A 16559-nucleotide genomic window follows, 5' to 3' on the forward strand; every position below is an offset into this window, starting at 1 on the left:
CCACCCGCTTATTCAATCACACTCTACTCTCTAGAAGAGAAGGTTCTGTCATAAACCCTGGCCTTGGGGCTGGGGTTGTGGCTCAGTGGTAGAGCACTTGTCTAGCATGTGTGAGGCACTGGGTTCAATCCTCCGTACCACATACAAAATAAAATAAAATAAAAAATAGTATGGTGTCCATCTACAACTAAAAAATAAATTTAAAAATTTTTTAAAAATTAATAAACAAACCCTGGCCTAATTCCTGCTGCTGATGCAGATCTGGTCCACCTCAGGTGAGGAGGGGCAAGGAGTGCACACGATGGGATCCACTCTTCCCACTAATGTTATGCAGAATGTTATCATGGCCTTGGCTTTCCTTCTCCCAACTGTTAAAAAAAAAAAAAAAAAAAAAAAAAAGACAAGAAGGAGAGAAAACATCCTATACTTACTGATTTTATAATTTCTTACAGTATTCTCTGAAAATATTTTACTGAACATTAAAATGTGAGATCCATACACAATGATTTAAAATGGAGCTTATGCTGGGGGTGGCTCAGTGGTAGAGTGCTTGCCCAGCATGCCTGAGACCCTGGGTTCGATCCCCAGCACCACACACAAAAAAAACCCAAAAAACGGTGAACTAAAATGGAGCTTATGTGATTCATCCATGAGCACGTATGAATCACAAGTATGTAAATAGAAAAGTGACTTCTAATATTTGATGGTAGTCTCTACAGAATCTCCCACATTTCCAAGGAATATTCTATGAGTTGATCTTTTGGAACATTAACAACTTCAAACTGGAAGATCTGATGAATATGGATAAGAAACCAGAACCTCAAAAAGGCTCCAGGCCACATAAGGCAGCAGCTGGTGAGCGAAAGCCCGGTCAAGAAGGCCACTTCAGGACCTTCTCAGAATCATGCCTGATGCAGGCAACCTGCTGACCCAAGCCTGCTGGGACTTCCACGTAGGCATCCAAGGGCTGACCTGCAGACAACCCTTTTCCAGGAAGTGAGCTGTGACCTCTCTGGCCTGATATCTTCCATGTGGGGTCAGGTCAACACTGCTAAGCTTCATGAAGAAAATGGGCATCCAGCTCGGATAAGACCACAAAAAGCACACTAACTGATAAGGAAAAAGGAAAGAAAGTTTGCTAACTCTCACCAAAAGAACTACTACACTACTACTAGATACACTGCAGTGTATGTGCACACACGCACATGTGTCTATGTGTGTGTTTGTGTATGTCTGTGTGTGTCTTTGTGTGTGTCTCTGTGTGGGTGTCTGTATGTGTGTGTGTCTCTGTGTGTTCCCACAATGCTGAAAGATGTGAAGGAAGAACCGAAGTACCTCAATTAAATTCTCAACTTCAGGTCCAGTAATGTCTAGAATTACTCAATGTCTGTCATTTTCTACTGAGGAAACAGAAGAAAGGGATCTGATTTGCCTTGGACAAAAAAATAAAATTAAAAAGTGATATATCAATATATAACATTCTGAAATCTTTATCACTGTACCTCTTTAAGCACAGCACAAACTGTAGCTGGTGCTACTTAACAAGCATTATAATTTTCTCTTTAAAAAGCATTTCTTGAATCCAAGAACTAAAAGAAAGAAATTAAAGCTGTAGAGAATGCTCCAACTTCAGAGGTCTCATACTATACCGTGAATCGTGTCTGTCACCTGGAAACCAGAGTGCTCCAGGCACGATCGCATGGACAAGCCTGCAGCAGAGAACACATGCACATACAGCTAAAGTGGTACATTACCCCAGCGCCCTTCACTCCACCCAACACAGACATTCCTTCCCACAGAGGGGTAGGCCGCGGGCAAGCCATCGTTCCGGGGACCAGAAATCTGCATTGGTTTCATGCTATAAATCCCAAACATTTAAGACCAGCAAGACAAGGACACTTTGAATATGTCAAAACTAGACATAGTCTGTGGTTTATTAAGTTATCAAAAGAAGGCACCAAAGCAGGTATAGAAGGACCACAGGTGTAACTGGCAGCTACCTCTGGAGAGTATTAACTAAGAAACACTAGGTGGGTCAAAGGGGTGCGTACAATGCAAAGAAAACAAAAGTCTTACTCTGAGGGAAGTTTTGACTACCTTAGAAATAGATAAAATTACACCAAACTCAGAGTTCAGGGGGTTTTAAAAAAAAAAGCAGAGTAAACAAAAGAACTTGAAGTCATAAATGATGGCAACATGACAAGGGGAAAAGTCAGCTCCCATCCAGGAGCTTCAGCGGTCATGTCTGCAGGGCGAGTGGCTTCAGCACCACACAGGAGTATTTTTAAGCAGTTTATTTCTCAGTAGCCAGTAACTATCTACAAGCTGGTCCATATTTTATTGGGTTGAATTAAATGAGTTCAGAGAAAATAGGGAAGAGGATATTTTGTTTTCTGGACTCCAAAAGAACAGTCTCACAAATTTCACTCTTTAGAATCACTAATACATATCTGCGTTGTGCCTTGGTGCCTTTAATTGCATTATGGTTAGTATTCAAACAAGCACTAATATTAGCCTTCTATTACTCAAAAAACAAACAAAAACATTTTTTCCAGACAACACTTAAGAGAGATCTTTGATGTGCATTATTAACATTCATGCCTCTGAGACCATTCTTAATGGTGAGGCCAATCTCTCAGTTCATGCACAGAAGGACCTGGCTTAACACAGAGTCACTGTTCTGACAGAGGAAGGGACAAGGCACTCCTCTGAGACTTCCGCCAACTGGCACAAGTTACAATGAATGAACAATACGTACTGACATTTGTGTCTTCCACAATTCATGATAAATAAGCAAACTGGTTATTTGTAATCAGCCAAACTTGCTTCTGTGAAAAGGCTGCTACTGGACGTCGCAGAGCTCATGTTCCTTCCCAGTATCAGAAAGGAAAAAAATCAAGTTACATTTATAGCTAGTTTTAGAGTTTCAAGCTCTCATCTAGCAGTTACATCTCTTTCCAAAATGGCAAAGGCTCCTCACTTCTCAAAACTTCTAAAACAATCCTACTTTAGTCACAGTCATATTACAGTTGAGTCTGGTTGTCATCATCTATGCAGTTAAGATAAATGCCTTTCCCTCCACTAAAACTGAAGCTAGTCTATGGAAAACAGACACAAAATTATACTGATATGTATTAAGATCAAACCAGCATTTATTAAACCTATAGATAATGGTATATGGCTGGGTCTTCTCCAGATCAGATTTCTAAAGGATCTGCTCCTGCCCTTGTTGAACACAGGACTTTTCATAAGTCTCTAAAACTAAAAAAAAAAAAAAAAAAAACAGGATATAGTGAGCAAGTTTGCTTATGTCTCATCTTGTATAGAGTTAGGGGCTGGAAGAGACAGATGTTTGTGGACACAAATTGAGCTGTAAGTCAATCACAAGGTTTTACCTTGGCTTTCTGGTACTTAACCCTTAGAGAACTGCATCAAAGAGCAGTCACTTCACTGTCACTATGGAAATAAAGGAAATCACATATCTCACAACACCAAGAGGAAGACATAGGAGAAAACTGAGAAGCATCTAGTTATTTTAAACCAAGTCACTTATAAATCATTACTGAAAGCTGGGGTTGTGGCTCAGTGGTAGAGCACTTGCCTAGCACATGTGAGGCCATGGGTTAGATCCTCAGCACCTCATATAAATAAACAAATAAAATAAAGGTATTGTGTTCATCTAAAACCATTTAAAAAATTAAAAATGAATAAATAAATAAATCATTACTGATTAAAGAACATGAGGACTATTTCCACATACTATTTGATTCCCACAGAGGTAAAAAGTTCAAAAGTGTAAAACAAGGAAGGGGAGAGGGAAAGAAGGGACACACTAAACTAAACTAGTCTATCATATAATTAAGCAAAACAGCAAAATATTCTGAGGAAACACACGGGCCTATCATTACGTGCAGCAGCAGTCCTCAATTAACATTCTTCGAGGAAAGAGTGAACCGGAATCCCCTTAAAGGCACAATGGCACTGAAAGAGCTCCCCAAACTCACCAGTCTCTCCTCCATGGACACACATACAGACATAGGATGTGTGCGCAGTGAAAAAGAAGGAAAGCATGGGGCTGGGGCGGGGGCCGGGACTGGGGCTCAGAGGCAGAGCACTTGCCTAGCACTTGTGAGGTACTGGGTTCGATCCTCAGCACCTCGTATAAATAAGTGAAATAAAGGTCTATTGACAACTAAAAGAATATTAAAAAAAAAAAAAAGAAGAAGAAGGAAAGCAGATCACCTGAATCACGCCACATTTAATTCTGTTGCTAGCCTGTAAGTTTATTAAAGTAATGGTATTTATTTATTTATTGGGGCTCCACATTTGCTCTGCATCTGTTAATTAAACAATTAACAATTTTCCATTGATTCTGGCAATTTTTGTTGTTGCTGTTGTTGTGATAAGAATGAAGGCCTCAGTGAAGACCATAAATGTCTCTCTCCGTGACGTGCCATGTTTATTTCAAAAAGTTGAACATAAAACAGCAATTTGATTCTCCCATGCCCCAGGAGAAATAAATAAATAACAGACTTTTAAAAACTGAATTGAAAACCTTTGAAAAGGAATTTAAATTCACGGTAGAGCTCCTGGCACAGCACGCTGGGGAGGCTCAACTTCTGCTATGCCTGGTTCACTTCTTACTTCCTTCTCTCTACTGAAGTCATTTTTCAGAGTCTCTGAATGTGATTCCTCCCCTCATGTCACAGCAAGCCCAATGACCAACAGTCTACAACGGCCACCAATATTTGAGGTTCTTCTTTGGCAACAAATGTTCCTCTTACACCTGCAGAGTTTGAGGACTAAAAATATTTCAATTCGAAGTTGTAGATCTCATGGTTTTACTATGTTTAAACTTCAACCATAAGAGCATACTTGAACTAAGGATCAGATCAGGAAGTTTTTTCCAACAAAAATGAGTTTACTGCTGGGTGAGGGTGCCCATGCCTATAATCCCAGCAGCTCAGGAGGCTGAGGCAGGAGGATCACAAGCCAGCCTCAGCAAAAGCGAGGCACTAAAGCAACTCAGTGAGATCTTGTCTCTAAATAAAATACAAAATAGGGTTGGGGATGTGGCTCATGTGGCTCAGGGCCCTGAGTTCATTCCCGGTACCAAAACAAAAGAATTTACTGTCTTAGGTCAAGCATGAGACTGTGGAAGTGTTCCTCTTCATCTACTCAGATACCACTTATTTCTACCCAGATGCTTGCAAGCATGGTCTCCACCTTCCTAAGCAGAGGCAGCTTCAGGAACGGAAATTAATATAATGTTTGCCTAATATAAAGATAACTGATTGCTAAATACAGGAGTGTCTGCCCCTGAAACTAGAATGGTTTGTGAAACGTACTCCATGCTATTAGTTTGGAAAGAGTTAATTTCGTTTTAAGCAGTTCAAATCATTCTGAGATTTATTTTCTGAATTACTTAATAGTCTCCCCTCACCTTAAAAATAAATAAGGAGAGTACACATCTGTAATCCCAGTTACTCAGGAGGCTGAGGCAGGAGGACTGCAAGTTTCAGGCCAGCCTGAGCAACTTAGCAAGACCCTGTCTCAAAGATTAAAAAAAAAAAAAAAAAAGATGGGAATGCAGCTCAGTGGTAAAGGGCCCCTGGGTTCAAAAGAGAGGGGGGAGAGGAGGAAAGGAAGAGAGAGAGAGAGAGAGAGAGAGAGAGAGGGAGGGAGGGAGGGAGGGAGGGAGGGGGAAGAGACGGGAGAGGAGGGGAAGGAAACGGAGGGGAAGGGAAGGTGGAAGGAAGACAGAGTTCTGTTTAAATAAATTCTCATTTCCAAGCACTTCTATTTGTACTTAACTACTAAAAGATAACACTACCAGAGTGCTAAAATTCCAAAAAGGATGAAATATTAACAACTGCTAGTGAATCTTTATTAGGGGAAAGGCTAACTGCCAAGCTGCAGCTGGCTTTTACAGCGTCACTCATATAGTAGTAACCCAGCCCATTCCAGAGCTGGGTTGTCCAATATGGTAATAGTCAACCACATGCGACTATTTCAACTTAATTAAAATCAAATAAAATTTAAAATTCAGCTCATGGGCCACACTTGCCATATTTCAGTGTTTCGTAGTGACATATGGCTAGTGACAAGCACACTGGACAACACAGATACAGAACATTCCATAGCTTCCATCATTTCAGCGGTGCTCTAGATCAGAGAACTTGACTCTCAGTTTATACATGGAAGAGCACACTGTGCACATTTAAAAGGCTTTTATTTAAGATATAAATAGGAATGAAAGTCTTATCAGATTTAAACAATCTTATATCACATGCAATTTCAGCAGCTATTTATTTATTTATTTGTTTGTTTGTTTATTTATTTATTTATTTATGGTACTGGGAACTGAAGCCCGGGTGCTCTATCACTGAACTATATAACCCCAAACCTCTCTATTCTAAGACAGGCTCTCACTAAATTGCCCAGGCTGACCTTGAATTTGTAATCCTCCAAGTAGCTGAGATTACAGGCATGATCCACCAAACTCAGCTCAGCAGCTACTTTTTAAAGTATTTTAAAAGCATTGCTTAAATGCAAAATATACAGAAGAACAGAAATGGGACTTATTACAGAATGTATACAGTCCTTAAAAAATTCTAAAAAGACTGATTTCATTAAGTCTTTTAACATTAACAGAGCTAAAGGACATCAATTACTTGGAAAATGGCTCTATAATCAACTGCAATTTGATTAAATTAAAAAGCAGGCTACACAACAGACACCAGGATTTTGCTCCTTAAGATCTTCAATGGAGGGTCAGTGTTTTAAGGTGGCTCCAGCTGTGGCTCCTGCTGCATACTAGTTTCGGGACCGAAGATGTTCTGAGGTATGCATGGAGCAGCTGTGTACCTCCAAACAGGCTAACTTGTTTCTAGTACTTTTAGACATTAACCACTTTCCCAGCTGGACATAGTCAAGGACAAAGTATCCAAGGAAAGGACTCATTCACATTATGACAATTTTTAACAAATTAACATCTAGATTGTCAATTTTAACTTTACTAGGTATATAATATATATAATCAAATATCACAGATAAAATCTGTTTTTTTAGGTTGAGTTGAAAAGACTGGTCTTTTAAAAATTTTAGTCAAAAAACTATTCTGTTCTGAAGATAAAAATGGATCTTTTCGAAGATCACAATGGATATCAAAATCCTATCATAGAAATACAGCAACCTAACGTTTCTTTCCACGTGTGGTTAGTGAAATAGCAAAAACAAAAAGGTCTGGGCATTTGAAATATCCTCTAACTAGATAAGACAATTCAACTTACATGAAAACTAAATTTGACTAAAATAAAAATTTAGGAAGATTTTAAATCTATCATTTAAAGTTTTAAAGAAATCTCAGAGAAGTAGTTAATAATTTCAGCTTCACTGAGATCATACTTTGTTAACTGAGACTAGTCTCCAAAATCTTTTTAAAAATCTTAATTATACATAATTATGAGAGAAAATTTTTTTGATCTTGCTATAAAAACCATACCTTCTCCACTTAGAATTTTACAATCTAAGTCTGAGTTGAAAATTTCAGTGTAGAAAATCCAAGAAACATCAGCACTTTTTAAAGGTTTCACCAACATATATTCTCTAGATGTAACACTGAGAATATCTGTTTGACTAATAAATATTAGATAAAAACAAGAATTAACTTACGATGTAAACAATAAACCAAGTCATACAGACCAACTAAAATAAAAGCAATATACTTAAATGTCTATAGTGCACCATTAACATCTCTAGAAAGAGGATTGAAGCGTCCAGAGGCCCCGCCCAAGCTACCCACACTCACCATCTGCAGAATCGCCCCATACAGCCGCAGGAGCACTTTTCGAGGCTCGTCGCCAACCGTGGCCATGGTGTCGGGTAAGGAGCACTGGAACAGCATGTTGCTGAGGCCACCTCTGTCAGAAACCAGAGGACAGTAAACATCCACACTGTGAAGGTGAGCAAAGTCACTCTTGGATGAATACAGATGAAAATTCAGCCCACACAGGAACTGCGCTTGTGGCATCCTGACCACCCTCTCAGAACACTTGGAAGGAACAGGACTGGTGAATTTATAGCTTTCAGATTAAGTCCACAAGTCACACTAAAAATGGGCAAATTCCCAATCTGCTTTTCTACAGTAAACTTGGGTAGAGGTTTTTAAAAAATTGCCAGTGTGTACCTAGAGAATGAAAAGGGCCAAAGAGGAACCTCCTCAGCACTAGGAATGGAGGAACATCCCAGAGGTATCCCTCTCTACAAGATCATATTCTTCTAGAATCCAAGATTTTCATTTTTATTTCCATAATCACAAGATTAAAATGCTGGGCCCTTCCTCTCTAAGGCTTGCGATTCCAGGACCCACCCTTCTTGTTCCCTCAACCAATTTTAACTAACAGCCTTGTCAAATGTCTTTGCAATGTTGGGCTGAGGATGTGACTCAGTGCGAGAGCACTTGCCTGGTATGCATGAGGCCCTTATTCTATACCCAGCACTGAAAGAGAAAAAAAAAAAAAAAAAAAAAACTTGCAATACAAACCGGGGCTTTCCAAAGAAATGGGACCCCAATGCCCTATAGTTAAAGATTCATGTCTGATTACCAAAGTCAAAAGCAAGCTAGAGCCTTGGAGCAAATCATCTGCCTAGGTGGGAAATGATCAGCTATAGAGGAAAGTTAGTTCCTAAGATAAGTGGATAACAAAATACTATACGATTAAGAATTACTGATAAAAGGCTCTTCAATTGTAGTGGACTTCATTATATCCTTTTCTTACCTAATCAATAAATCTTAGGAATACAACTTAAGCAAAGCACTACGATGGAAGCAAGAGTAACAAACCAAACATACGTGAGTCCCTGCCTTCAAGAAAGAGACAGAAACTGAACACAAATTTCTAGTTTATAATTCTAGAGTCCATAAGTCCGAAAATAGGTTTTACATGGCTAAAATCAAGGTTATGGCTAGAGGTCAAAAGAAAGTACATCATACCCCAGGAAACTAGAAACAGATGTTGAGTTAATGGATTTAAAGAATAAGGGTGACTGGGGGAACAGGGTTAGTTAATGTTTACTGGGGACAGAATTAAGTACATGCACATTGAGCAGTCACCACCATCAACATCCATCTCCAGAACCCAGAGGATAAAGGGTTCTGGAGATGGATGTTGGTGGTGGTGACTGCTCAATGTGCATGTACTTAATTCCACTCAACTATACACTTAAAAATGTAGATTTTATGCTATCAACTTTACCAAATTTACAGTAAGAAAGAATGAAGAGCAGGGAGCACTTGTATGTGGCTACAGTCCCAACAACTTGGGAGACTGAGGCACGAAGATAGCTTGAGGCTATGAGTTTAGAGGCCAGCCTGGGCAACACAGCAAGAACTCCATCTCTTCAAAAAAACAAATTAAGTATTAGAACATTTTATATGAGTAACCTTAAAAACATGTCATATAATACATGCTGCATGGATGAACCTTAAAAACATTTAGAGCTTGGGGTAGAAGGCAGGGTGAAGGGGTGGGGTTTCTTTGTGTTATGATGAAAATGTTCTAAAGTTCACCTTGTTGACAGTTGCATAGACCTGTGACTACACTAAAAACCACTTCAAATAGGTAAATTTAAATGGTACAGTATGTGAAATATGTTAACTCAATAAAGCTGTATTTTTTAATTTTTTTTTTTTAGTTATTGATGGGCCTTTATTTTATTTATTTATATGTGTTGCTAAGGATGGAACCCAGTGTACCACACAAGCTAGGCAACCTCTCTACCACTGAGCCACAACCCCAGCCCCAATAAGCTGTTTTTAAAAAAGAAAAAAGCAATGATCTTTTTTCCTACGATTTTTTTCTTAAGCAACTAAAAAACCTGAATATGTTTCTAGGCAATTCCCCTCGGATTTAAAAAAGCCATATTTAAGTAGTTTCCCAATGGCTTACTTACAACAATCATTAAGTGTCTAGGAATGACTGAGTAAGGACCTATTTTCCCAGAAGACAAATTAAGTTGGTCCTTAGTTAACAAGATCAGAAAGAACAGGGAACCCAAGGTTCCCGGTTTCCAGAGCCAGCAGGAAACAGGCCCAGAGCAGCCTCACCCTTTTCTGCTTACCCTCAGGCAGCACCTCCTCCACAGGGCTCATCAGAACCCACACGCAGGTCCAGCCACAGCCAACATGGGTTTCTGGCTACCAAGCAACAGGACAGGCATTACATCAGAGTTAAAAGCCCTGGTTTTTCTTCCTGTCACACACTCTTAAAAGCTCAAATAAATGCCAGAGCAAACAGATGAACTACTGTTCCAAACTGTGGACTTGATTCAAAGTCTGTCCCTGTACGCCTACAGAAGGCAGTCAAGCTAGCTTGGCCAGAAACAAGCTCACAACTTGGAAATCCTTCATCTACAGTGTTACCTGCAGTCTGCTGCTCAACAGGCTTTAGTGAAAAAGCTATGGATTATTGTCCAAATAAATGAATCAAGGTCACTGGCACCAATGACCTCAACTACAATGAGAAACTCCTTAGGAAAAAGCCAATGATTAATGTGTCAAATAATATCACTGGGAACAAGAAGATCTGGTAAGAAGAAAGGCCAAGAAGAGATGGTAAAAATACAAGAGCCCAATTTGCTATATAATTGTCAGAAATATACTCCTAGGTGCTCTCAAGGATATCAAAATTTGTGAAACCAAATTTGTTATCATACATAACAGCTTTACAATAATATAAGTCATAATTAAATAAAGGAGGCATAAGATGTTCATGCAAAATATCAAAGTGAAAATGACACATTTACTTCGCATTCAACACACATAAGCAATCCATGACAGTAAAAATAAAAGGACAGGAAGTGCCCACTGGTATCCCTCAAGATCACCGCGTATTGTGCACACCTGAAATTCCAGCGGCTCGGGAGGCTGAAGCAAGAGGGTCACAAATTCTGAGGCAAGGGCTGGGGATGTGGCTCAAGCGGTAGCGCGCTCGCCTGGCATGCGTGCGGCCCGGGTTCGATCCTCAGCACCACATACCAACAAAGATGTTGTGTCCACCAAGAACTAAAAAATAAATATTAAAAAATTCTCTCTCTCTCTCTCTCTCTCTCTCTCCCTCCCTCCCTCCCTCCCTCCTCTCTCTCTCTCTCTTAAAAAAAATAAAAAAATAAAAAAAAATTCTGAGGCAAGAGGATCACAAACTCAAAGCCAGCCTCAGCAATGGCAAGGCACTAAGCAATTCAGAGAGACCGTGTCTCAAAACAGAATACAAAACAGGGCTGGGGATGTGGCTCAGTGGTTGAGTGTTCCTGAGTTCAATCCCTAGTACCAAAAAAAAAAAAAAAAAAGATACATATGCTAATCAAGAATTCACTCCTGGGGCTGGGGATGTGGCTCAAGCGGTACCGCCTGGCATGCGTGCGGGCCTGGGTTCGATCCTCAGCACCACATACAAAGATGTTGTGTCCACCGAAAACTAAAAAATAGATATTAATTCTCTCTCTCTCTCTCTCTTAAAAAAAAAAAAAAATTCACTCCTTCCCCCACACCAAAAAAATTCACTTCTAGTAGTTGGGATGTAGCTCAGTGTAAAGTGCTTGCCTAGCATGCAGGAGGCCCTGGATTCAATCCCCAGCATTGCAGAAATTAATGAATGATTGCAGGTAGCTCATTATGCATAGTATGTTGAATACAAATATGAAACAATCTCTAACATCTTCAGCATTCCTTGAAACGCAAAACAAAAAAATAATCTATTGAAAGTACTAAGAAGATTGGGGGGGGGGGGGGCTACATAGTCTTACCTCCTGTACAGTGCCCAAAACATGGCAGGCTCCCTATTATTTGTGAAAGAATGAACATACTCACATGCGAATGCATACCCAAGATCTCCCTGGAAGAACACTTAATACTAACAATGCCTGCCTCTAGCGATGCTGAAGGTCAAGTGGGAGAAAGGCTTATTTTCTAGGATACCCTTCTGTAAAAGTAACTCATTATCTTTTAGAAGTTTTCAAAACAAATGTTTGTGGCTCAGTGGCAGAGCACTTGTCTAGCATGTGTGAGCTAAAATACCACATAAAAATAAACAAATAAATTAAAAGTATTGTGTCCATCTACAACTAAAATAAATAAACAAACACCAAACAAATAAAAATAGACCTTGTTTTTCCAACTGTCCTTTGTCATCACTTCATAAATAAAATGCACACAGTGAATAAGCTCTCCTACTTGCTAATTTGGTGAATACCCTCCAAAGGTCCATATGTTAAAGACTTGGTCCCCAGGGTAGTACTACCAGGAGGAGCTGAGGACCTTTAGAAAGTGGGATCTTACAGGAGGTCCTTGGTCATTGGGGGTATGCCCCTAAAGGGGACTTGGGACACTGGTCTGTTCCTCTCTTTTGCTTCCTGGCCACAGGTGAGCAGTCCACTTTGCCATGGCTCCCCACCCTGTCATCCAGCCCCTCATGACAGGCCCAAAGTGATGAATCTGTTGATCTTGAAATGAAACTTCTAAAACTGTGAGCCAAAATAAATCTTTTCTCTTTATAAGTTAGCTGTCTTGGGTATTCTGTGGCAGTAATAGGAAGCTGTCTAACTAACACTTGGCTGAATTTCCTTAATTATCAAGGTTTATAGTAAGCACCATTCTACTCTACAACAACTGGAGGCCAACAAATAAATATGTTTAGGAGCAGCTCAGTGGCAGAGCATTTGCCTAGCATATGTGAGATCTTGGATTTGATTCCCCAATGCCATAAAAAAAGCAAAAAAGAAATATATTCTTGAAAATCTAAAATCTCTTCATACGTCTCCCCCCCACCCCTGGCTTCCTGCCTTGCATACAATCTGGCAAGCATGACAGGTATTACTGATTCAAGGTCTTTACTGGTCTTGGGTCGTCATTTTGAACATGAAATATTGTTGTACGGTATTGGAGAGAAGAGACACAGAAGAACTCAGAATTGAACTGATTCCAAAGCATAACAGAAAACTTTTTTAACTTTTATAATAATCTTGATTTTTCTTATTTTACACTTTTCCTTAAAGAATATAGAAAAATTCCCATGAATTGGGCGCTAGTTAATTAAACCTTTTCTCAAACACCCTTCCTCTAGTTACCTGACAGATAACATTCTGCGTACTTTCCCAGACGTTTATACCTAGGACTCCTTTTCCCTCCCAGACTTCCTTTTTGAACCATCTAAAAGGCCAAAATGTCCCTTAATCATATGACACACAATAACAAGGACGAATTTGCCCCTTGTGGCTTTTCCCTCCTTCAAATTCCGAGAAAGTCCTACACCAAGCAGCTTGTTTTGTTTGCCCCCACTTGTCTTTCCCTGCAACCTTTTCACTGAGCCAAACAGCTCAATCCTTTTCAAATGAGCCACGCTATCTATCCTAAGGGTGAACCCATAATGTCCTGAAACTGGAAAGGTGAAAAAAATCATTATGTTCCTCTTAGTTTGCTATTAGGTCATTCGTTACCCTTCAAGAAAGTATCTTTAACATTTAGCCATCGCTTGCCAGGCTTCACCATTCCCACTTCATCTGACTTCAGAGGCGCATAAGACAGTATTCTGGGAGCCTGTGGTGGGGACTGCTCCCCACTGACACAGACAATAAAAACCAACTGTCATGTGGGAAAGGAAAGGTGGCGATGGCATTGGCAGCTGTAAAAACCATCCTTCTATTTACCACTTCCAAAGTCCTTGAGGGTGGGACAGCATAACACAGCTCCTAACTCATCATCCCTCTCTAGCTACTATGCTGCAGGTTCAAGGTGTTACCTTGGATCCAGAGCACACAGTCAAAGGCAGCTTTGCAAATCCTTCCAACTATGTACCAGCTATAGCAAACACTGAGCATTCTCATCAGGTTGGCTATGAAAACTATATTCTAAAAAGTTCATGTAGACTATAAACATACTCTGGGTATAAAACCCAAGTCAAATATGAGTCAATAATGTCATCAAAACCCCAAGAATAAAGCTTGATAGTCTTGTAGATGTAATTTACCTGCAATATGAGACCCACTTTAAAACATACCTCACCCACAGCATATGAAAGCTGATAAGAATTCAGTGTTAACTTGGACACTTGTGTAGATCACATCCAAGGTTTTTAAGAACTCAATTTGTCTACTTGGGAGGCTGAGAGAGGAGAATGGCAAGTTTGAGGCCAGTCTCAGCAACTTGGTAAGATCTGGTCTCAAAATAAAAAATAAAAAGGGCTAAGGTTTCAGTTCAGCACCTCTAGGTCCAATCCCTAGTTCTGCCAAAAAAAGATTTTAGAGTAAAATCACTTTATTCAATGATGATTTACAATATAAAACAATCTTTATTTTAGTAAAATGTATTCAAATAGCTTCTCCAATGTATCCTCTATTTGTAGGCTTGGCAGGTCTAAAGAGGTCACTTAATTTCTGTTACAGCATTCTAAGCAGAAAAAAATCCATGTGATACAACTACCTAGTGACTGATCCAAAGTCTTGAAATACGTCATTCTATACACCTCTCTACACATGTATTTATTTATTTATTTATTAATACATACTGAGGGGGGGTGCTGGGGATTGAACTCAGGCTTGTGCTTGCCATGTGAGCTATATCCCCAGCCCCCCATCTGTATATTTTTTTATCATTTGTAAAAGGACTCAATTGCAAGTGAGTCAGCTCAATGCTCTGGCAGATAATAAACCTAAGCAACTGTTTTCTCCAAAAACCTTCAACAAAAATATTTTCATCTACTGGGGCTGGAGGTATAGCTCAGTAGTGGAGCAGTTGCCTGGCAATATGCAAGGCCCTGGCTAGGTTCAATCCTCAGGCACAAACACAAAACTTATCTGCTAAATTAAAATAGGAAGTTACTTGGTCTATATCTAAAAAACTTTTTTTTTTAAAGAGAGAGAGAGAGAGAGAGAGAGAGAGAGAGAGAGAGAATTTTTAATATTTATTTTTTAGTTCTCGGCAGACACATCTTTGTTGGTATGTGGTGCTGAGGATCAAACCCAGGTAGCACGCATGCCAAGCGAGCACCGCTTGAGCCACATCCCCAGCCCTAAAAAACTTTTTTAAAGAAAAAAGTCACCAAACCCCTGCAAACTGTCCACAAGTCCCATGGCATCCAGTAGACCCACAGTCAATCAGCAAGGCTGGGGGCCTGATAGGGGAGAAGACAGAGGCAGCTTGAGAGTTTCAAGAGCATCATTGAAAGAAAAAAGACAACACAACTAGTTTCTCAGAGGAAAAAGGAAGCTTAAGCCAGCATAATACCAAATTTAAATACTGAATTTAAAGCACAAGGAAAAAAGTGTATTTTTAAAAAAATTTCTTCCAACCATCTAAAACTCAACTTGAAATAACCATGGCTGGGGTTAGGGGGAGTGCAGTAAAATGACAGTTTCTATAGGCAGTAATCAAGAACAGGCATCCCAACCCCCAACTCTGTGCACACAGAGCCTGAGGCACAGTGCAAAGAACAGGCTGTGACATCCAGCCCAGGGGGACTGCTGGCTCCACAAGGAACCATGTGACCTTGGTCAAGTTACTCAATGCCCCTAAGCCTGTTTTCTCACCACAAAATAATACAGCAGTATCTAACAGAGGTCTTTGTGAGGATTCCGGGGAGATAATGTGAACTGCTAGTCATCAGCACCAATCCCAAAGCAAAGGTTAATCTCAGAGAAGCTGCAGAGGAGACAGTAAAGCTCAGACATGAGCCCTCTACTCCAGGGAGGCGCAGCCCCCACACGGCTTGGGGGGGGGGGGCGCGGAGGCAGGGGGAAGAGGCAGGTGCCCTTGCACTGTAGGATGTTTAGTCAGTGTCTCTTTGCCCTCTGCCCACTAGATGCTAGCTGTACCACCACGACAATCAAAACTGTCCAATCATGAGAGGCTGAGGTGGGAGGATTGCAAGTTTGAGGGCATGCTGTGCAACTTAGGGAGACCCTACCTCAAAATAAAAAGGGCTGGAGAGGTATCTCAGTAAAGTGGCCCAGGGGTCCATCCCCAACTACCAAAAGAAAAATCCAAAATCACTTCAATTTGAAAACAGATTTGCGGGGAGCAGGGGCGGGAGGTGCTGGGGATTGAACCCAAGGACACTTAACCACTGAGCCTCATCCCCAGCCCTTTTTTGTATTTATCTAGAGACAGGGTCTCACTGAGTTGCTTAAGCCTCAATTGAGTTGCTGAGGCTGGCTTTGAACTCATGATCCTCCTGCCTCAACCTCTGGAGTCGCTGGGTTACAGGCGTGTGCCACCATGCCCAACTGAAAACTTATTTTTTTTTTTGGAGGGGGAGTGGTACTGGGGATTGAACCCACCTTGTGCATGCGAGACAAGCACTCTACCAACTGAGCTATGTCCCCAGCCCTGAAAACTGATTAATAACTCTGTGACCCCCAAATTGGAAGACCAACATATTCTCTACACTGACTTTCAACTCCTTTTTCTGACCTCTATTCAAAATAATGTCTTCCTCTTGATTAGCCAATTTCACCTAACAGTAGTGACTCTATCTCACCCAGCTCAAAATCTTCCTTAGCTCCAA

At 40.3% G+C, this 16559-nt stretch overlaps 1 protein-coding gene across 11 annotated transcripts in view; it reads right to left on the minus strand.

Annotated features, from left to right (window-relative positions):
* Positions 1-16559, minus strand: part of CHKA (choline kinase alpha) — a 58693-nt gene that overhangs the window by 28236 nt on the left and 13898 nt on the right. For 9 of the 11 annotated variants that reach the window (XR_014020485.1, XR_014020486.1, XR_014020487.1 and 6 more), the window contains exon 2: positions 7811-7922. Coding sequence is in view for 8 of the 11 variants with exons in the window: in XM_081280788.1 (XP_081136914.1) it covers positions 7811-7922 (112 nt within the window). In the remaining 3 variants the exon portion in view is untranslated. Of the gene's footprint in view, positions 1-7810; positions 7923-10903; positions 11066-16559 lie in introns of those variants that run through there. The other 2 variants (XM_081280795.1, XM_081280789.1) reach the window with 1 other exon arrangement.

The sequence above is a fragment of the Spermophilus citellus genome, assembly GCF_964194105.1.
Source record: "Spermophilus citellus genome assembly, chromosome: 2".
Lineage (NCBI taxonomy): Eukaryota > Metazoa > Chordata > Mammalia > Rodentia > Sciuridae > Spermophilus > Spermophilus citellus.